Raw genomic sequence first — 17,989 nt, forward strand, 5'->3', positions numbered from 1 at the left:
TTTGGATACTAGCCCTTTATCTGATAAGACATTTGCAAATACCTCTTCCTATTCCATAGGTTGCCTTTTATTTTTGGTCTTGTTTGCTTTTAAACTGCAGTTTCACATTCTACTCACTGCTCTTTTTCACCCACATAACCCAGAGAAGTGGCTTTGGAAGATTGGAGAGGGGGAGGGAGACATGGGTGGCTCAGTCAGTTAAGTATCCAACTCTTTATTTCAGCTCAGGTAATGATCTCAAGGTTATGAGATTGAGCCCCACATTTCTCTGCCTCTCCCCTCCACCCCCCAGCTCGCGCTCTCTCTTTCTCTCTCTCTCTCTCTCTCTCTCTCTCACACACACACATGCGCTCACTCACTTGTTCTCTCTCTCTCAAAAAAAATTAATTAAAAAAAAAAACAGAAGAAAAAGAAGAAGATTAAAGAGGGATGGGGGGCCTAATAACTTCTCCCCCTCGCCTCTTTCCTTTGTCCGAGCCTGTAGAACTGGGGCAGATAAAGCAGGCAAAATTCTGCTGGGTGAAGTCACTGCCCTCTTCTTACAGAGCCATAATTGCTCCTGTCCCCAGGCCAGAGTCTATGCATGCCCCACTGACCACGGACTTGCTCTCATGCTGTTCCCGGCACATTAGTAGTCTTTTGTGAGATTGTCTAGCAATTCTGGCTCACCCTCAGTGGGTAGCATTTATATCTGGTCCCCCCCCCAATTCAGGCTCCTTATGGTCCCCAAATAAAGTGGTCCTAGTGAGACTGTAGAGCTCAGTCTCCTCACCCCTGTATTACGCACTACAAAACTGGCAGGAATGTGTGGGCTCCATTTTCCACTTAGAGTAGGTAGAACAGTCCTTCTGTCACCTGGAAGCCCCCACCATGTAGTTTCTCTCCAACTCTTTCCTCCCCGACTTAGGTGGCCAAAGAGGCAGATCTGCCAAGTCCGTGCTGAGTGGATGTCCAGTCAGGGCCAGGAATGCCAGTACCTGACTTGGAGTGATTCTCTTGGCCCCTCTACTCCTTTGTCTTCACGGAGTGCAAGGACCTCACCTTCTTTTCCTGGGCGAGGGGAGGAAATATCCAGTATCTGTGATCATCAGACATTGCCATTTTCCCCCACTCTGCAACACTTTCTCATCTAGAAAGATCTAGATTTGTGGGGGGGGGGGGTGTGCTTTTTTTGTCCATTGAGGCATTTTATTTGCTTGTATGTATTACCTCCCTAGAAAAGGAATCCCAGGATTTTTCCTCCTGTGTGTTTTCGCCTTGCTGCTTCATGGTCCATGACGGCAGCGAGGTCGTCCATACGATGAAACCAGACTGGCAGATGGGAGCAGATTATTCTGCTGTTTTTCTAAATCTTTGAGTTTTACATCAGATCTAGTGCTCATCACTCCACCCTTGTTTAACCTGCCCGGAGGTTCACAACAATGTTCCCAGGTCTGTGACCATCAGTGATTTCAAATTCGCTAATGTAAGCATGCTTCATCATCACAGCGAGAAACCGGAGAACCGTTTTTTGGAGCATGGCCTTGGAGAGAGCCCACTGTCGGAGCACGACCTGGCGTTTGCCTCTCTTTTCAGCATTGTTAATGCTGTTGAGGGCATCTGCCAGGATGTTCATGTGTAATTCATGGGCAATCCCATTATAGTGGCCCAGGAAGATGGCAGAAAGAATCCTCTAGATCTTACCTTGGCTTTTGAGGTTGGGGGATAATGATGGTGTTTGTTGGTGAGACAGATTCTGGACTAGTGCGGTCTTAGAGGAAGGTGACTGGCCCACACTTTTGTCAACTCCTTGAACTTCTAGAGGAAGGACACTTGGAGACTTTTTATCCTCAAATGAGCTTTATTCATTTTATTCAATTTCAGGATTACAAGAAACCTCTCACTTGACATACTGTTCAATTATAGGACTAGAAGCCGTTTATGGAGAACCCATGTGCCAGTCAGTGAGCTAAGTGCTGTACATGTTTTATATCTTATTTAATCCCCCCAACTTTTTGAGATCAGTATTCCTTTTATCCCCATGATACAGAGGAGGAAACTAAGGCCCAGAGAGATTAAGTCCCACATGGGAAAAGGGAGGCCCACAAGGTCAGCCGTGGCTAAGCTACTCATCTGTTCCAGAGGCCTGGTGTTCTTGTCGCTCCTCACAGTCTTAACCACCTGCATAATTACTAGAAATGCATTATTGTGTTTAAAGAAATAATGTAGTTTTAATGCTTTTTGTTTTCCTTTTGAAGACGGTTGTATGCCCTGAGGCTCCTCCTCTGATGAAAACCATGGGCGGTTGGAAAACCCCATATGTACTTTTCCGCCCTCTTCCAGTGACTAAAGCAGGATTTAGAATCTCGGGAGGGTGTATGCACCTGTCCTTGAAACATTGCCGCAGATCATGCCCTGTCCCAACCTGCCCGATAGAGGACCACAGAGCGCCTTTGTTCCAGGATAGAGGCTGCGGGCCCAGGGGAACCCCCATGAAGACACTACTGGTTTGGGACACTTCCCCTGGACTAGGCCTTCTCACCCGCCCCCTCTGTGTTCCAGACAGTTGGAACCATCCAGTGTCATGGGAACTTGGGCCTCACCCTAACCTGGGTGATTTTCAAGATCCCTTCAACCCCTCCCCGATGCACACTCCACCAGTCATGACCATCTGTAAACCTGTCCAGTGGGCAAAGATAGTTTTTACCCTTGGGAGCTTTGCAAACACCTGGCCCTGAGCCCATCCTCCCGTAATGGAGACGTGAAGGTCTGGCGGGTGAGGCATATCCTATTTAGTTCAGCAGACATTTGCTGGGCACGTCCTGTATACCAGGCACAGTCTCAGCCATACAAACTTAGCTCCAGTTTCCATTAATAAGAGAGCTGGGCTACTGGTACGTACACAGAGTGACAAAGAAAGCCAGTGACTAGCTTGGCTTGTGGGCAGTCAGGGGGATTGACAGAGGCAGTGGGATTTCGCTGGGGTTTGATAGGATACAAAGGCATTCACCAGACAGGAAAGAAGATGGGAAGTCCAGACAGAAGACAAGGCATAGGTAGTATGACAGGACTGAAGACCCCCTCTTTATCAACCTTGAGGACTGGAGGAGACAGAGGCAGAAAAATCCTGCCGGGTACCTCCAGGAAGGAGTGCATGCTTTTGGAGTGAAGTTGGTTGCTGACCTGATGAGTTCAGACCTGGTTTGGCCAGAAACCTAGATGTTGAGCTTGTTCCCCTTTTCGTCTGAGCCAGAGAGCTCAGGTCTTTCTGGTCCGTCAGGAGAAAAGTAACAGGTGGATTGTTTCTGTTTCCTCCTACCCACATCACCTGTGTGGCATGGAGTGGACCTGATTCTGTTCCTTACCAGAAGGGGCCCTGTAGGCTCTTCCATGCCCTTCCTCCGTCCCACTTGCCCCGTGGGTGTAGCCATTGACCGGCTTGGTGAACAGGACACAGATGGGCTGTGGGAATGGGGTGGGAAGTTCTGTGGGGAGTGTAGGTTATGCTGATGGAGGAGCAATGCCACAGAACCCACAGTCCCAGGTCAGCCACGTAAGTCGGACGGCCCTGTGAGTTAAGAGAACTGGATAGGAATTCCGACTCCATGGTCTGGTCTGAGTTGTCCCTGCCTTCCTCTGGCTTCCGGTCCATTCTTCCCTACAAAGCAGATTTCTTTGTATTAGATTATCCCAGTGTTTGTGCCTTTGTAAACCAGGTCTGAGGTTTCAGTAATGCTGGAAGAAAAGAACTCTGTTTTTCCTATCCTTCATGCCTGGTGTCCCTGTACAGTATCTGGGCACATTCATACCAGCTGGTGGGAGCAAAGAAATGAGAACTGGAGGGAATTAAAAGAGTCCAGGTGCTACTGAATTTATTGGGAATGGAAAAATGACTGCCCATTCAGCAGATGTGGGTGTGGCCACAAACAGAAATGCCATCAGGGTTCTCAGGCAGAGGTAGACACCAGCTAGCTAGTGTAGAGTCCATTCTAGCTAGGTCTGTGGTTTTTCCTTTCTCTAGAATTCTAGAATGAGGACAGCTGATCCGAAATAAAATGATACTCTTTTTCCAAATCTTGGGAAATGTCATGAGGGAAACATTTTTTTGTGGGCGGATGGATTGTGTCGTTTGCCAGTCAGTGCCGCCCGTTTACCAGGTCTCGTGGAATGCAGACACACTCCCCTCGGAAATGTGGGGAGAACACAATTCCAGCTATTTTGGGTACTGTCTGTTGTAGACCACCCATGGCAAAAACTTTATGGCTTCCAACCCCAAACAGAGCATCTGCACCTCTCCAGTTTTTTTGCTCTGCGAAGAAAAGGCAGCAGTCCAGACATCCACCACCTGGGGAGTGGGCCTGGAAGATGTGGTCTGTCCATACAACTGGGGGTTACTCAGCAATGCAGAGAACGAAACTAATGACAAATGCTCTAACGTGGGTCATCTAAAAACGTGTTCCGTGGAGGAAGCCACATGCAAAAGACTACATGTTACATGGCTCCCCTTCCAGGAAGTGTCCAGAAGAGACAAAGCTTATAGAAACAGGAAGCAGATTCGACATTGCCTGGGAATGGGTTTGGGGACTGACTACGGATGAGCCGGAGGACTCTGTTTAGGGTGATGGGAATAGGCAAAGGTGACAATTCACTGAAGTGACTGAAAATCATCACACACTTAATTTTCTGGATACAAATTGCCCCTGGGTAAAGCTGTTTAAAAGAGAAACGGGGGTCACCTGGGTGGTTAGGTGTCCCACCTCTTGATTTTGGCTCAAGTTGTGACCTTAAGGTTGTGAGTTCAAGCCCTGTGTCAGGCTCCGTGCCGGGCATGGATAGTCAGCTTGAGATTCTCTTTCTCCCTCTGCCTTCCCCCTGTCCCAGCCACATGCGTGTGAGGGCTCTCTTTCTCAAACCAAAAAAAAACCCAAATCGGAAGTTCCCCATTGTCTTTTGTCTAATATGAGATCATTCCTGGTTAATTTCCTTCTCCATGCCTGTGACTGTGGCCTCAGGGGGAAAGAGCCAGGGGGATGGGCAGCTTCATAGTCTTCTGTTAGGGACAGAGCCCTGTGGTGAGTTCTGAGGGGGCTGTAGGTAGAGGGGCCGTATTTTCCTAACCAAAATGGGAAGTAGAGTCAGGCAGCGTCCTGGGTGCTTTGCATGCATTTTCTCATTCAGTGGTCACTTAATTCCCATAACAAGCCTGTGGGAAAGGTGCAGTTTGGCATATGCCTGTTTTAAAGAAGAAAACGGAGGCCCCAAGAGGTTGAGTCTTCTGAAAATTCAGTCTATAAATGATGAACTTTCGAGATTCAAACCCGGGTCTTTCTGGCTCAAAAAATCAGTGATCTTTATCATGAAAATCCCCCCTGCCAAGAAGAAGTATATGTGTGGGAAGACTGTTTTTTGACGGAGAAAGTGATGCTTAGGGACTGATGCTGAGTTATGAACAGTAAGGGACTTAGCAACCACAGTGGGTAGAGAATACGACAAAACTGTCTCTTTTTGCCCTGGCTTGGACTGGCCTGCCAGGAGATGCTGATGTGGACATGCTTGCCTCTCTCAGGAGACAACCCGTCCGCCCCTGCGTGTGCTGAATCTTTATAGTTCCTCCCTTCTTTGTTGTTGTTACGTGGTTCTAAAAAATGTATTATGGAATGTGCCAAACATTCCATAATCATAGAATACTTACAGAAGGATAAAGAATACTTATATGCCCACCAGCTAGCTTAATAAATAAAACATTATCTGCTTGTGCTTTTAAATTTACCACACATGATGGGTAGACAAGTAAAGCCAAGTTACACAGTGTGGGGAGACCAGGCTTTGAGAGGGAAAAACCTAGATTCAAATCCCAAATCCCAGCTCCGTAATGTATTTCCTTGGAGAGGTCCTAAAACCGTTCTGAGATGCTGTTTTTCTGTACAAGAGGGACGTTTACACTCACTTCCCAGATTGTAGAGATTGAATGAGATCATGCTTATTAAGAGCTTAACCTGATACATACTAATTAGTGGTAGTCCTTGTTCTTATAAACTGTATAACCTGTAATGATCAAAGGTACTAAAAATAAATCTTACATAGATTTTGCCAATCCCCATGATTAGCTCTACTTTCTCCCTCCTGTGACTTTAATTTTGAGGCAGTAAATGGTTCCCCAGGTTCTTTAACAGGTGCTAACCTGCATGCCAGATGAACGACCTCCAGAACCTGGGGGTCTCCACCAGCTCTGTGGGGCTTTCTCCACTCCCCAGATTGCACAAGATGGTTTATAAGCATCCTCCTTTGCCCGGGCCAGCCCTAGCTTACACCTGACCCCCTGGCCTAATTAAAAGCTCCCCCCTTTCACTCTCAGAAGCATCATGGTTTGCATGGTAAGTCCCAAGATGACCCCAGTAAAAACTGTTTCTAAGGCACAAGCCCAGACCTGTATGGGAATCTCATCCAGGATTCGGGGGGGGGGGGGGGGATGGTTATTAGCAACCAGGTCCAGAGAAGGCCTTCACTGTTCACGGTGCGCTTACACAGATAGGCTCTGACTGCATCTGTAGGACCACCTTGTGTGATGGGAAAGCTGTGTCGGTCTTGCCAGTGAGGTGCAGAGAGCCACATTGTGTTGTCAGTTGTGATCCTCATTTCTTGGGGCAGTCATTCAGCCTGGCCTGCTCGGATCACGCCCAGGACACTGGCAGGCCTGCAGGGAATGGGATTTGTTTCTGAAAAGATCCCATTCATTCCCTCTGCCGTGCAAGGGTCCTGTCTCTTCCCAGCCCCGGGGCTAACCTGGACATGTGCATTCCCCACACAGGGGATGTGCCCTTTCCTCCACCCCACTCCTTCTAACCCCCTCGCCAGTTTAGAGAAGGAAATTCAGCCTCCGATAGAAGCAAAGCAGAGGGAGCCCCCAAGATTCCTTCTTCCTGTCCCTCGGGCTGGGTGGCCCTATTACTTTACCCCCAGAATCACTTCAGGCCCCGGCCATTGCATCTGGTGTTAAAAGAACATAAAAGAAGGGATTTCCCGAGGAGAAACACCCTAGAACCATAGCCTCTGCCTGTGAATAAATATTTTATTCCTTCTCAGCAGCTTTTTATGCATGCCTTGAGGCAAATGCATTTTAACAGCTAAAAAATTGTGTTTGGAATAAAAATGTTCTTACCCCCACTCTGTTCTCTTTTTTTAATACAGAATTTTGTGTGAGTTCTTTATGAAAGCAACTCCTATGGCCAATCCCCACACCCACCCCAAATGAGTGATTTAGTAGACAAGGGAGACACAGAACCATGTGTCTGAGGGAAGGATGGTTGGGTAGAGCGGAGTGAGGATTTCTGAGTGAGGTGGGAATCCCTTGGCGTGCACGAAAGTGGCTGGGGGCACAGAGCATGGACTGGGCCGAGCTGCCAAGTGGAGACCAGCGAGTCTCCCCTCAGCGCATGGGGAGCACCTCTGTCCCGGATTGGTTGCTTTGCCTGAGAACAAGCACGGTCTTGATCAGGAGTCTGACTTTTTTTGGTTGTGTCCTTGCTGAGAATTTCCTCCTGGCACCTGCCAGACATCCAGTTGCAACTTGCCTCGTGTATCCGCTCTAATCCCGGTGTGGGAGAAGCAGTTAATTTCTTTGTGGCCGAGACCTGACTTCCCCAGATTGTGATCCCCGGGGAAGTGTTGAGGAAACCTGCCCTGTCCTGGAGAAATGAAACTCGTGAGCGAGAAAGGGCTCCCAAGCTGGGACTCCGTGTCTAAAAGCATCTCTTTCTTGTCTTGCAGAAATCAGGAATGGCAACCTCAAGGCCATCCTAGGCCTCTTCTTCAGCCTCTCCCGTTACAAGCAGCAGCAGCAGCAGCCCCAGAAGCAGCATCTCTCTGCGCCGCCACCGCCCGCCGTGGCCCAGGCGGCCGGGGCCCCCTCCCAGTGCCAGGCTGGCACCCCTCAGCAACAGGGGCCGGCCACCCCCCAAGCCCCGGGCCAGCCTCTCCAGCCGGCGACACACCAGCAGTCAAAAGCGCAAGCCGAGATGCAGTCCAGGTGGGGGCTCCCTGCCGCCCTGTGACTCCATGGTCCCCAGGACGTCCTTCCCCACCCTCCCCCCACCCCCGGCCCCATTGCAGCTGAGGCCGGGAATGTTCTCCTTTGGGCCCCTTCCGTGCTGAAGACTACTGGTAGTGGGGGGATTAGCCTGACCTTGGACCGGATGCGGCGGGACTGCCTCCTGTGCCTGGTGGAGATGTGCACTTTTAGAGGTCGGACTGGCCAGCAGCCAGAGCTAATGAGCTGCTCTTGCCTAGCTCTGGCCTGTGTTGCACATGCTCCTAGGCAATGAACAGCCCCGAAAATAGACTTCAGACTGGTTTTGCATGTTTGCCTGTAAGCTGGGTGTTCAGTGTTCTATGCATGACTCATTCTGCTTAGTGGAGGCAGAAGTTCTGCTGTAGATGCCTCTGCTGCACCAGAAGAGAGATATCTAGAGCACAGAAGAAAGATGGGCAATGCTTAGCAAGGAAGGGGGCAGCCACCTTCCCAGAGAGGGCTGGGGACTGGGTTTTGTTAACCTTGCGAGAGTGGTTAGCGGCCTCAGCTGTGGTCCTCTGTTTTGTAGGATTAGGGTGTGAGTGTTGCTCATGTTCCCAGGGGGCTGATGCCTGCCAGTGGAGCTCTCAGTGTAGGATGATATGCCAGCACAGGGCCAGGGTGCTTACCACCTACTGGGTTACATTGGGAAAAGTTGCATTCCTCAACAACTCTGCAGAAGATCACCTTGTAGAACATTTGTTTTAATGGCAGAGGGGGAAGAATGGGGATTTGGAGCTAGAAGGTTTTTGACTTATAGTAAAATTCTAGAGAAAAGTCCACAGTAATTATTTAAAGCTGTAAACCTTTAGTTAGCAAATCATCTAGATGTCACTAATTAAATTGATTGCTTGGTTTCACTTAACATGTGCTGCAGAGTAATGACTTTTGCTTTCCAGTCCCCCAAAGCACCAGTGTTCATAACTATAGGGTTTCTCACACACGTTTGTACCCTCAGCAGCCCGTTGTAGTTGGACAAAGCACAGAACAGTTCCAGACAAAACAGGTGCCTTATAGATGGTTACCTCTTTTTCCTTCCCCTGAGAAGTGCTACTTCCCACTTGTGATGGTGTTAAAACCAGCAGTGTTGGATGTGTTGTAAATCCCCTAATTATCTAATTATATCCAATTTACATTATGGAAATTTATAGGCAAGTAGAAATGCCTGGACTAGTAATGAGGAACAGAGAGCCAGGCAGCGAGACCCTGCACCTGACCTGAAGAACCACCTGAGTGCGAGCCATCCTCTGATCAGAGGTCCCTGATGGCCCTGGGTGATTGAATGACCAGGATCTCATTGCCCACACTGTATTCTACAGGGTGCTTATTCCCTGGATGGTAACTTTTAGGAGAAGGGCCCCATAAGGGGAAAAGTTGGTAAATAATCTGGGTTGAGTTGTTAGAACTGTTACTACAGGTCTACTCAGATCCTTGAATCTGCCAAAAATGCATTCATTTGTTTAGTTAGTGTTTGAATGCCTTCTGTGTGCCAGGCACTGTTCTAGGCACTTGGGGTTCAAAGATGAATGAGACCACTAATGTGCCTACTCTTTGGATTTTCCTAGAGGAAGCAGGAAAATAGGGAAGAGAACTATCAGATAGTGCTACTACAATAAGATGATGGGATTCAGAAGGATTAGGTTGATAATTTAGGTTGGACTGCTAGGAGATTCTCTGTGGGAATATGACACCAGGGTAGAGATAGGGATGATACAGAGCAAGCCATGTGAAGTTTAGGTGTAGAATAGATCAGCCAGAGGTTGCAGCTGGTGCAAAGGCCCTGTGGTGTAAGAGACAGCTTGGCAGGTTGGAGGACCAGAAAGAAGGCTGGTGGGGCTGGAGCTCACTGGGTGAGGGGAATTGGAAAACATGACAAGCAAAGCAAAGCCTCCATCTACATGGAAGATAGTATGACTGGTGGTCCCTGCAGTAGCCTAGTGCCATGAGCCTGGGGTCCAGTCACAGAGTGCTAGCTAAACTGGGGAAAGAGTTTGCATTTCATTTTATAGGTAGCAGGAAGCCACTGGGGGTTCTTGAGCAGAAGAGAGACTTGATCTGATTTAGAGTTTAAAAAATCTTCTTAGCTCCTCTCTGGATAATAAGACTAGGAAGCCTAGAGATGGAAGGAGGGACCCCAGGTAAGAGGCTCTTGTAGTCCTCCAGGGGACGGTGGCTTGGACCAAGGGGTGGAGCAGATCTCTTGATGGACCACTTCACGAGGGTGAGCCAACAGGGCTGCGAATCGATGGACAGGCTGGAGTGAGGGAGAGCATCACAGATAAAGCCTGGATTCCTGGCGTGAGCAGTGGTAAATGGTGCTATTTATTGAGGTGAGGGAGCCTGAGAGAAGAACACGTGTGCACTGTGAATCTTCAGAAGGGGCCATAGAAAGCATTCCTCCAACTTAGCCTCAGAGCTTACTTCGTAGATCTTCTCACTGCATACAGGATTCCAAGGAACATGTGTTGAGCAACACCGGGCTTATGTCACTAAACTATGCTAGCCCGAGGCACCCACTCCAGTGGAAGGCGTATGTTTTCTTAAGAAAACCAGATGTTCCAGTCAGGACACCCATCTCCCAGTAAGAAGAAACGTTCTGCTGTTAATAAAGGCTTTACCTAAAGAAGAGCCAAACTTACTTAAGCCAGGATCCATTTATTCCAGAGTGATTCTTAACCATCATGGCCCCCTGACTCAGTACCATGATGACATGGATTGGCCTTTGGAGTTGCTCTGTGTCCTCCCTCATCCTTTATCTGGCCCAGATTGGGTCAGTTCCACAGGTGAATGGTTTCCCACATTATATACTGATTCTAATTTTACTTCCAAAGGACGATCATATCCTCAAGTTCTAGGGATCTAATATCCCATGCTTATGCTCTGGCTGTAAATTTAAGAATAGTAAAATGGCAACACTGGCTTAGTTCCATTGTATTTCTATCCCACACTTTGTCTTTGGTAACCAGAGCCCCAAGGGTAATGGTTTGGACCCTTGATCATCGGTGACAAATGTTGGTGCAAGCCCAGAATGCCAAGTTCCAGTCCCCTGTTAGAACTGTGCCAGATACAAACATGCCTAAACACTGCACCTCTTGGGATAGGAAATACTAAAACCTGGCAGGTTTTCCATGAAATTTGTTAAGAAAGGAGTCGTGGAAGCTGGCAAAGGCAATTTGAGCTGCTGGCATGAGGGAATCCGAGCAACTCCTCCATGATGGCCCAATGGAGACTCACGTTTACCTTTTCCCTTCAGCTCTTCTCATTAATCCATGTGAGGCCAAGAACTTGATCTTCATTTTAGCTCCTGAAATTCCTTACCAGTGCAGAGTCCAGGAGAGGAGCACGTCTCCAAGACTCATTTTCCTTTCCATCTATGTCTACCATATGTATTACCAATATTCAACTGGTCAGGAAAAATCCTGGTAATTGATTCATTTCTTTTCTTCTTCTGTATTCTCTCTTCTCTCTTCCTTTACTTCCAGAGTCTAGTAACACCAACATTGTCTTTCTCACCTGAGACTGCTGCGTAGGGTTCCAAAGAATATGTGTCGAGATACACAGGTCGGTATAGGATGAACATGGTATAGGGTGTATGGATACAAGAAAGATAAATATTTCTACCTTTTATAAGGCAGTAAGTAAGTTTACCTTTCTATTAAACCCAATCAAGTTTCCTCACATGTACAGATTTTTTTTTAAAGATTTTATTTATTTATTTGACAGAGAAAGGTTACAAGTAGGCGAAGAGGCAGCCAGAGAGAGAGAGAGAGAGAGAGAGAAGCAGGCTCCCCACTGAGCAGAGAGCCCAATGCGGGGCTTCACCCCAGGACCCTGAGATCATGACCTGAGCCGAAGGCAAAGGCTTAACCCACTGAGCCACCTAGGTACCCCGACATGTACAGATTTTTCATCCAAACCCTAGAACTTAGCAAGTTCAGAAGTCTTTAAATGAACATTTCTTTAAAAAAAAAAAAAGAGAGAGAGAGGAAGAGAGAGAGATTTACTTATTTACTTGAGAGAGAAAGCAAGCTCAGTGGGGAGGGGCAGATGGAGAAGGAGAGAGAGAATCTTAAGCATATTCGGAGCTGAGCATGGAACCTGATGCGGGTCTCAATCCCATGATCTTGAGAGCACAACCTGAGCCTAAGCCAAGAGTCAGATGCTTAACCAACTGTGCCACCCAGGCGCCCCTTAAATGAGCATTTCTATACCACTGAGAGTGAATCTTCCCAAGAGCAGCAAAACTTGCAAACATCTATACCCTTGTTTTGGGTCAACATTTTATGGCACATTTACCTGAAAAACATGCTGGTAGAACAAGTATGTGAAACAGAAACATTTAGATACTCTTAGAAAGGTATAAAGTTTGTTTACTTGTCAGACACCCCTCACTTTGGTGACTTCTGAGGGGAAGAAGAAGCCTTATGTCCCAAGTAGCAGAAAAGATGTTTGGTGTTAAAAAAAAAAAAAAAAAGAAATCACAGAAGTTCTTAGATAATCTTGATAGTAATTTCTTCACATTGACATTTTGTCACATCAGAAGAGTTAGAGCTGGAAGGAAGGCTGTGTATTGTAGGAAAAGTGGGCAGAGAGCGAACCAGCCATCCCCACTGTTACCTACTCCTATTAGTGGTGTGTGTGTCTAACATATCTTCCCTCCCCTCACTCATCTCTTCTACTGTTTTTCTTTCCCATCATGCAGTGCATCATCCAAGGACTCATCTCAAAGCAAAATCATCCGCTTCACTCTGGGTCAGAAAAAGATTTCTAGGTTAGATTTTTCTGTGTCCTGCAAAGCATGGTTTCAACCCAACTCATTGATCCCTTTGCTCTGGCTAAGTTTCCTTTCAGTCCCTCTCCCTGTTTCATGTTTGCGGTTTGAGCAAACCAAACGTGCTTTGGCTAATGACCCAATGTTGGAGAGTTTTGAGTGTCTGGGGGAGGGGGGGAGACATCATTGAAAAGGAGTGTGTATGTGCGTGTCAGAGCCTATGTGAGATGAAGCTGTACATACTGCTTCTGCATCTCTTTGAGTTGGCCTTTGATTGTTCACTCATCAAAATCCTTTCTGATTTAGAGAGAGGTAAGTTTCTAGGTGGATTTTTTAGTTGTTTTATGATGAGCTTGGCTCCCTGCTCTGGCCTGGCCCTGATCCCACCTCACCTGCATCCCTTTTGTGTGTGTGTGTGGTGCTTTTTATTGTTGCTGTTATTGCTAAAATTACTAATGTGGGATTGGTTTTCTTTTGAATTAAAAAGAATGGAAGCATGACTCCCATTGGTGGGAGGAGACAAAGCAGCAAGGCAGCTCTGTCTCATTTTCATTTCTGGATGCTCTTTTGTACCTTGGAGAGATTGCCTCAGTCTCCTAAAAATAAAAATCAGCCTTGCTCACTAACTAGTTCTCTTGACACAGAGTTTTGCATCTATGGCCTCGTAGGAGGACCCGTTCCGGGGTATGGAAAATGCCGGTCATGTCTTTGGGATCCACTGTTCTTTTAAAAGTAGCAAGAACTAACATTTTTGAATTTCATTATGCACCAGTTTGAATGCATTCTCTTTTTTTTTTTTTTAAAGATTTTTTATTTATTTATTTGACAGAGAGAGATCACAAGCAGGCAGAGAGACAGGCAGAGAGAGAGGAGGAAGCAGGCTTCCCTGCTGAGCAGAGAGCCCGATGCGGGGCTCGATCCCAGGACCCTGAGATCATGACCTGAGCCGAAGGCAGCGGCTTAACCCACTGAGCCACCCAGGCGCCCCTGAATGCATTCTCTTATTTAATCCTCAAGTCAGTCTTCATGTGGCAGGTCATGGTATTGTCCCCATTTTACAGATGAGAAAACTAAAATCGAGGAAGTTAGGTAAGTTACCCAAGGTGACACAGAAAGTACATAAAAGCAGGATTTGAGCCCAGGTATCTTACTCTAGAACCCTCACCTTAACCACTGTGCTACACTCCTCTCTTCCTCCCCCTCAAAATCTGGTACTTAGGGGGTTGTCAAGCCTGCTTTTAATAAAAATCTTTGATTTCAGACATTACCCTCAGTCTTTTGCCTCCACTTGTAACATCCCAACAGAACCCAATGCTAGGGTGGAATTGCTTCATTTACTTTTCGTTGAATTCTCACTTAAAGCTAAAGGGACACCCACACTGCATTTGTATCTGTATTTGTGTGGCAAATACGTTCTGAATGTCAGCCTGCTGCCCCACTCCGTCAAGCTCTAGGTCCCTTTTCTAGCCAGAGCCTTCTTTTCCTTTTCTAAAGGGTTACACATCGGGAGACCCAACGTGGGATCTGCCTGGCTGTAGACAAGAAGCCACATGGCAGTGGCCTCTCTGTAGACCAAGTCCAGATACTACACTGACTTGGTTCTGGGGGACAGGAGGGAACCCACATTCATCAGTGCTTCTCATAATCTTGTGCTTTGTCATTTTGGGGTGCTAGAACAAATCACTGTAAACTGGGTGACTTAAACAGCAGAAATGTTTTCCTTACAGTTCTGGAGGCTGGGAAGTTCAAGGTCAGAACCAGTCAGGTTCTAATGAGAACCCTGTTCTGGTTTTCAGTGGCCGTGTTCTTGCTGTGTCCACACAGAGAGCAGCACGAGAGGAAGCGAGCCTCATTCATTCTCTTGTTATAAAGCACCAATCCCATTATGAGGTCTTTAACCTCATGACCTAAGTCCCTCCCGTGAGCCCCATTTCCAGATACCATCACCCAGGGATTAGGGTTATGACACATGAATTGGGGCAGGAGCGGGGAGGACATAAACACCCAGGTCATAACAGCATACTGGAGAGTGCCTGCTTTCCCTGAAAAGTAACACAGGGTCCAGCTCGGACATTGACTGCCTTGGTAAACGGGGTTCCCAGTTTTTGAGTGTGGTGCAGATGTCCCTACATAGGTGTCAACCTAAATAAGGAGGTAAACTGAGGCAAGCTCAAATTACCAAACTCAAATTGAGTTTATTTGGGAATAGCAGAGGAATTGCAGTTTGGGAAACACATGCCAGAGCAAGAAACAAGTGAGTCTATTGAGGATTTGGGGTGTGCTGTATTTTTTTTCTTTTAAGATATTTGTTTATTTATTTGACGTAGTGAGAGAGATCACAAGTAGGCAGAGAGGCAGGCAGAGAGAGAGGGGAAGCAGGCTCCCCACTGAGCAGAGAGCCCAGTGTGGGGCTGGATCCCAGGACCCTGGGATCATGACCTGAGCCGAAGGCAGAGGCTTTAACCCACTGAGCCACCCAGGTGCCCCAGCCTCCCCGTTCTTAAGTGCCGTTCTTTTGAGGGCGTGTGCCTGAGATGCTCCATTTCCTATCCTCCAGTTCCAGTGTAGATTGAAATTCTTTCACGGACAAAAGGAAAGGAGGGAAATGAGCTTGGAGGGAACCTGAAATCCAGTGTTTGTTCCCACGATGTGCTCCGTTCTAGAAGATAAAGCAAACAGGAGCTTGCCGGGGAAATATCTGCTTGAGACACATGGCCACCGCGGGATGATTTGTTATCAGTCCCAGATGGTGAAAGGAGGCAGTGGGAAGAGAGGAAGGACTGAAGGGTGAGGCCGTGTCTGCCCCTCCCCCAGGGTGTGCTGGGTTTAGGGCTTCCAAACTGACTGAAAGCCAAGGTCTGGCTTTCTTTCAGGGTCACATCCCCCCACCTAGAGTTTCTTTTGGATACATCTTTGTCTCTGATGAGGCTAATGAAAGGATGTTCTTTGTTTCATTATTTGCCTAATAATCCTCCTTGCCCTCCCTTATCCCCCTCCTTTTCCCACCCCCAGCCTTGAACACAATTCTGATAAGTATTTTAGCTGATCCAGGCATCACCAAATGGAGCCATAATGTTAGCCACCAAAAGAAATAGCCTTACCCCTGCTGATGGAGCAAGGCACCTCTCAGAGCTCAGGAAATAGATCTTACTCAAGTGCAAACATTGCTGGAACACCTGGCAGAGTCAAACACCTCGAGAGGCACCAGGGGTATCCAACAGGGAAGCCTTACCCAGGAGTCTGGATGCAGGAAAGAAGCTTATGGGGGAATCAGCACAGGGATGGAGGTTTTCCAGAAATTTCTGCCTTCGACTACAATTATGTTCCCTTGGCAAGACCGGCGGGTGCCAGGTTCATAGGAATAGTCCATCTGCAGAGACATGGAGGCATGGCGGCTGTGAGTGCGGCTAGTCAGACCTCCTGAAAGCCCCTCTTCACCACTCACCACGTCACCTGGGCAGATGATTTATTCTCCAGGAGCCCCTGTTTCCTCACTGCCTCATTCAGTGTGATGTGGATCAAGTAAACTCACCCCAACCCTTTTATGTCTGGCCCATAAGGAGTGCACCATAACCAGCAGATGCAGTGACGTTGGTGTTTCGGGTTGATCTGGGCCAGCTGGGGCCACCAGGCCACCTCTAGCAAAGCCCCATGGAGCTGGTCTACATGACCGTCTTACGGCAAGGAAGCGGTGGGGCTCATACTTCTGTCCTCTTTGTCTAGCTGCTGAAAAGCAGAAGCCTTGGAGATGAGAGATTTAGCATTTAATGATGTCCTCTGGCTAAAAAAAGCATCTCTGATCACACCTTCCACCTGAGATCCCAAACCTGTGCACACAAGCTACCATCCTTCCTGGGAGGGCCATCTTCTCCATTTCAAGTGGCTTTGCGGGGAAGAAGGTCTTTCTTCCCAACAGCGTGCACAGCGTGTGGAGCTGGGATGCGCTCACAGGTTATGTGCCAGCAGTGACTACTTACCACCCTGCCTGCTTGGCTCTGAACATGTTGACGAAATCAGCCATGGCTCCAACAGCAGCGGGGTTTCTCTTCTGCCTCTTTTTAGCACCACTTCCTTTAAATTTACTTTTTTTTTTTTTTTTTTTTTTTGGAAAAGCAACATGTGTATGTTTCAAAGAACCCATCTGTGCCCTCTGTCATTTTGTAACTATGTTTGGAACATGGAATGATCTTGAGAAGTAGAGTTGTTCTGGCAAAGGAGTCCTTGGAACATTCTGGCACCATAAATGATGCAGGATTGACTTGACATGCTCCCCTCTCCCTGCTGGTCCACATGAGCAAGACCCAACTCTCCTGAGAAGAGGGATGCTAACGTACAGGTAGCAACTGTTTCCAGGCTGGGACTTGATAGCAGTTCTGGTGATGCTCGAAGATGTTAACAGTAATGAACTTGGGAATGTGAGCTGGGTCTGTGTTATTGTGAACCAGAGGATAGATACTCTTCTTTTCTGCTCTAGCTCTGCTCCCAGCCTCCCTAACAAATGCCTCATTGCTGGAGGCCAGGACAATGTCCAGATACATATTATGGCACACAAGGACTTCTCTACTCGTGCACTGCCTGCTTCTCCAGCCTCATTTCCTCCCAACCTGTCCCCCACTCCCCAGCACACACCAACCCTTCCTTCCTCTTCAGGAGACCTCTACCTTTCATCCTGACTCCGTACCCTCTTGCCCTCCACTCACATTTTTGTTCCATGTGCCACATCTTCCTCTGGGGTCCCATCTATTTGGAACCTTCGCTGGCCATCCCACCAACTTCCAAGATTATCATTTTCCTTCTCTGAATTACTTCTGACCTTTGTATATTCTTTTATCAATACATATGTAATTTAGATGTCATCTGGGATCAGTCAGTCCCTTAAGATCTAGAGGAGAATGAACGAGAACCCTCCTTCTGTCTGTCTGGCCTACCATAGTAAAATACCACAGACTCAGTGGCTGATAAACAACAGAAATTTATTGTCCACATTTCTCGAAGCTGGAAGTCCAAGATCAGGATGCCAGCCTGGTTGGGTTCTGGTGAGCACTACCTTCCAGGTGGCAGATGGCTGACTTCTCACTATGTCCTCATAGGATGGAAGAGGCCAGCTAGTATTCTGCACCATGTTTTATAAGGGTGTTAATATCATTCTTGAGGGTTCTGTGTAATGACAT

At 47.5% G+C, this 17,989-nt stretch overlaps 1 protein-coding gene and 1 pseudogene across 12 annotated transcripts in view; one reads left to right on the plus strand and one right to left on the minus strand.

Annotated features, from left to right (window-relative positions):
- Window positions 1-17,989, plus strand: part of NAV2 (neuron navigator 2) — a 398,868-nt gene that overhangs the window by 161,198 nt on the left and 219,681 nt on the right. For 9 of the 12 annotated variants that reach the window (XM_047690357.1, XM_047690360.1, XM_047690361.1 and 6 more), the window contains exons 5-6: window positions 7,747-8,005; window positions 12,750-12,818. In XM_047690357.1, coding sequence (XP_047546313.1) covers window positions 7,747-8,005; window positions 12,750-12,818 — 328 coding nt within the window. The remainder of the gene's footprint in view (window positions 1-7,746; window positions 8,006-12,749; window positions 12,819-17,989) is intronic. The other 3 variants (XM_047690363.1, XM_047690364.1, XM_047690366.1) reach the window with 1 other exon arrangement.
- Window positions 1,123-1,615, minus strand: LOC125078188 (40S ribosomal protein S15a-like; annotated as a pseudogene).

Source organism: Lutra lutra, chromosome 10 (genome assembly GCF_902655055.1).
Source record: "Lutra lutra chromosome 10, mLutLut1.2, whole genome shotgun sequence".
NCBI lineage: Eukaryota > Metazoa > Chordata > Mammalia > Carnivora > Mustelidae > Lutra > Lutra lutra.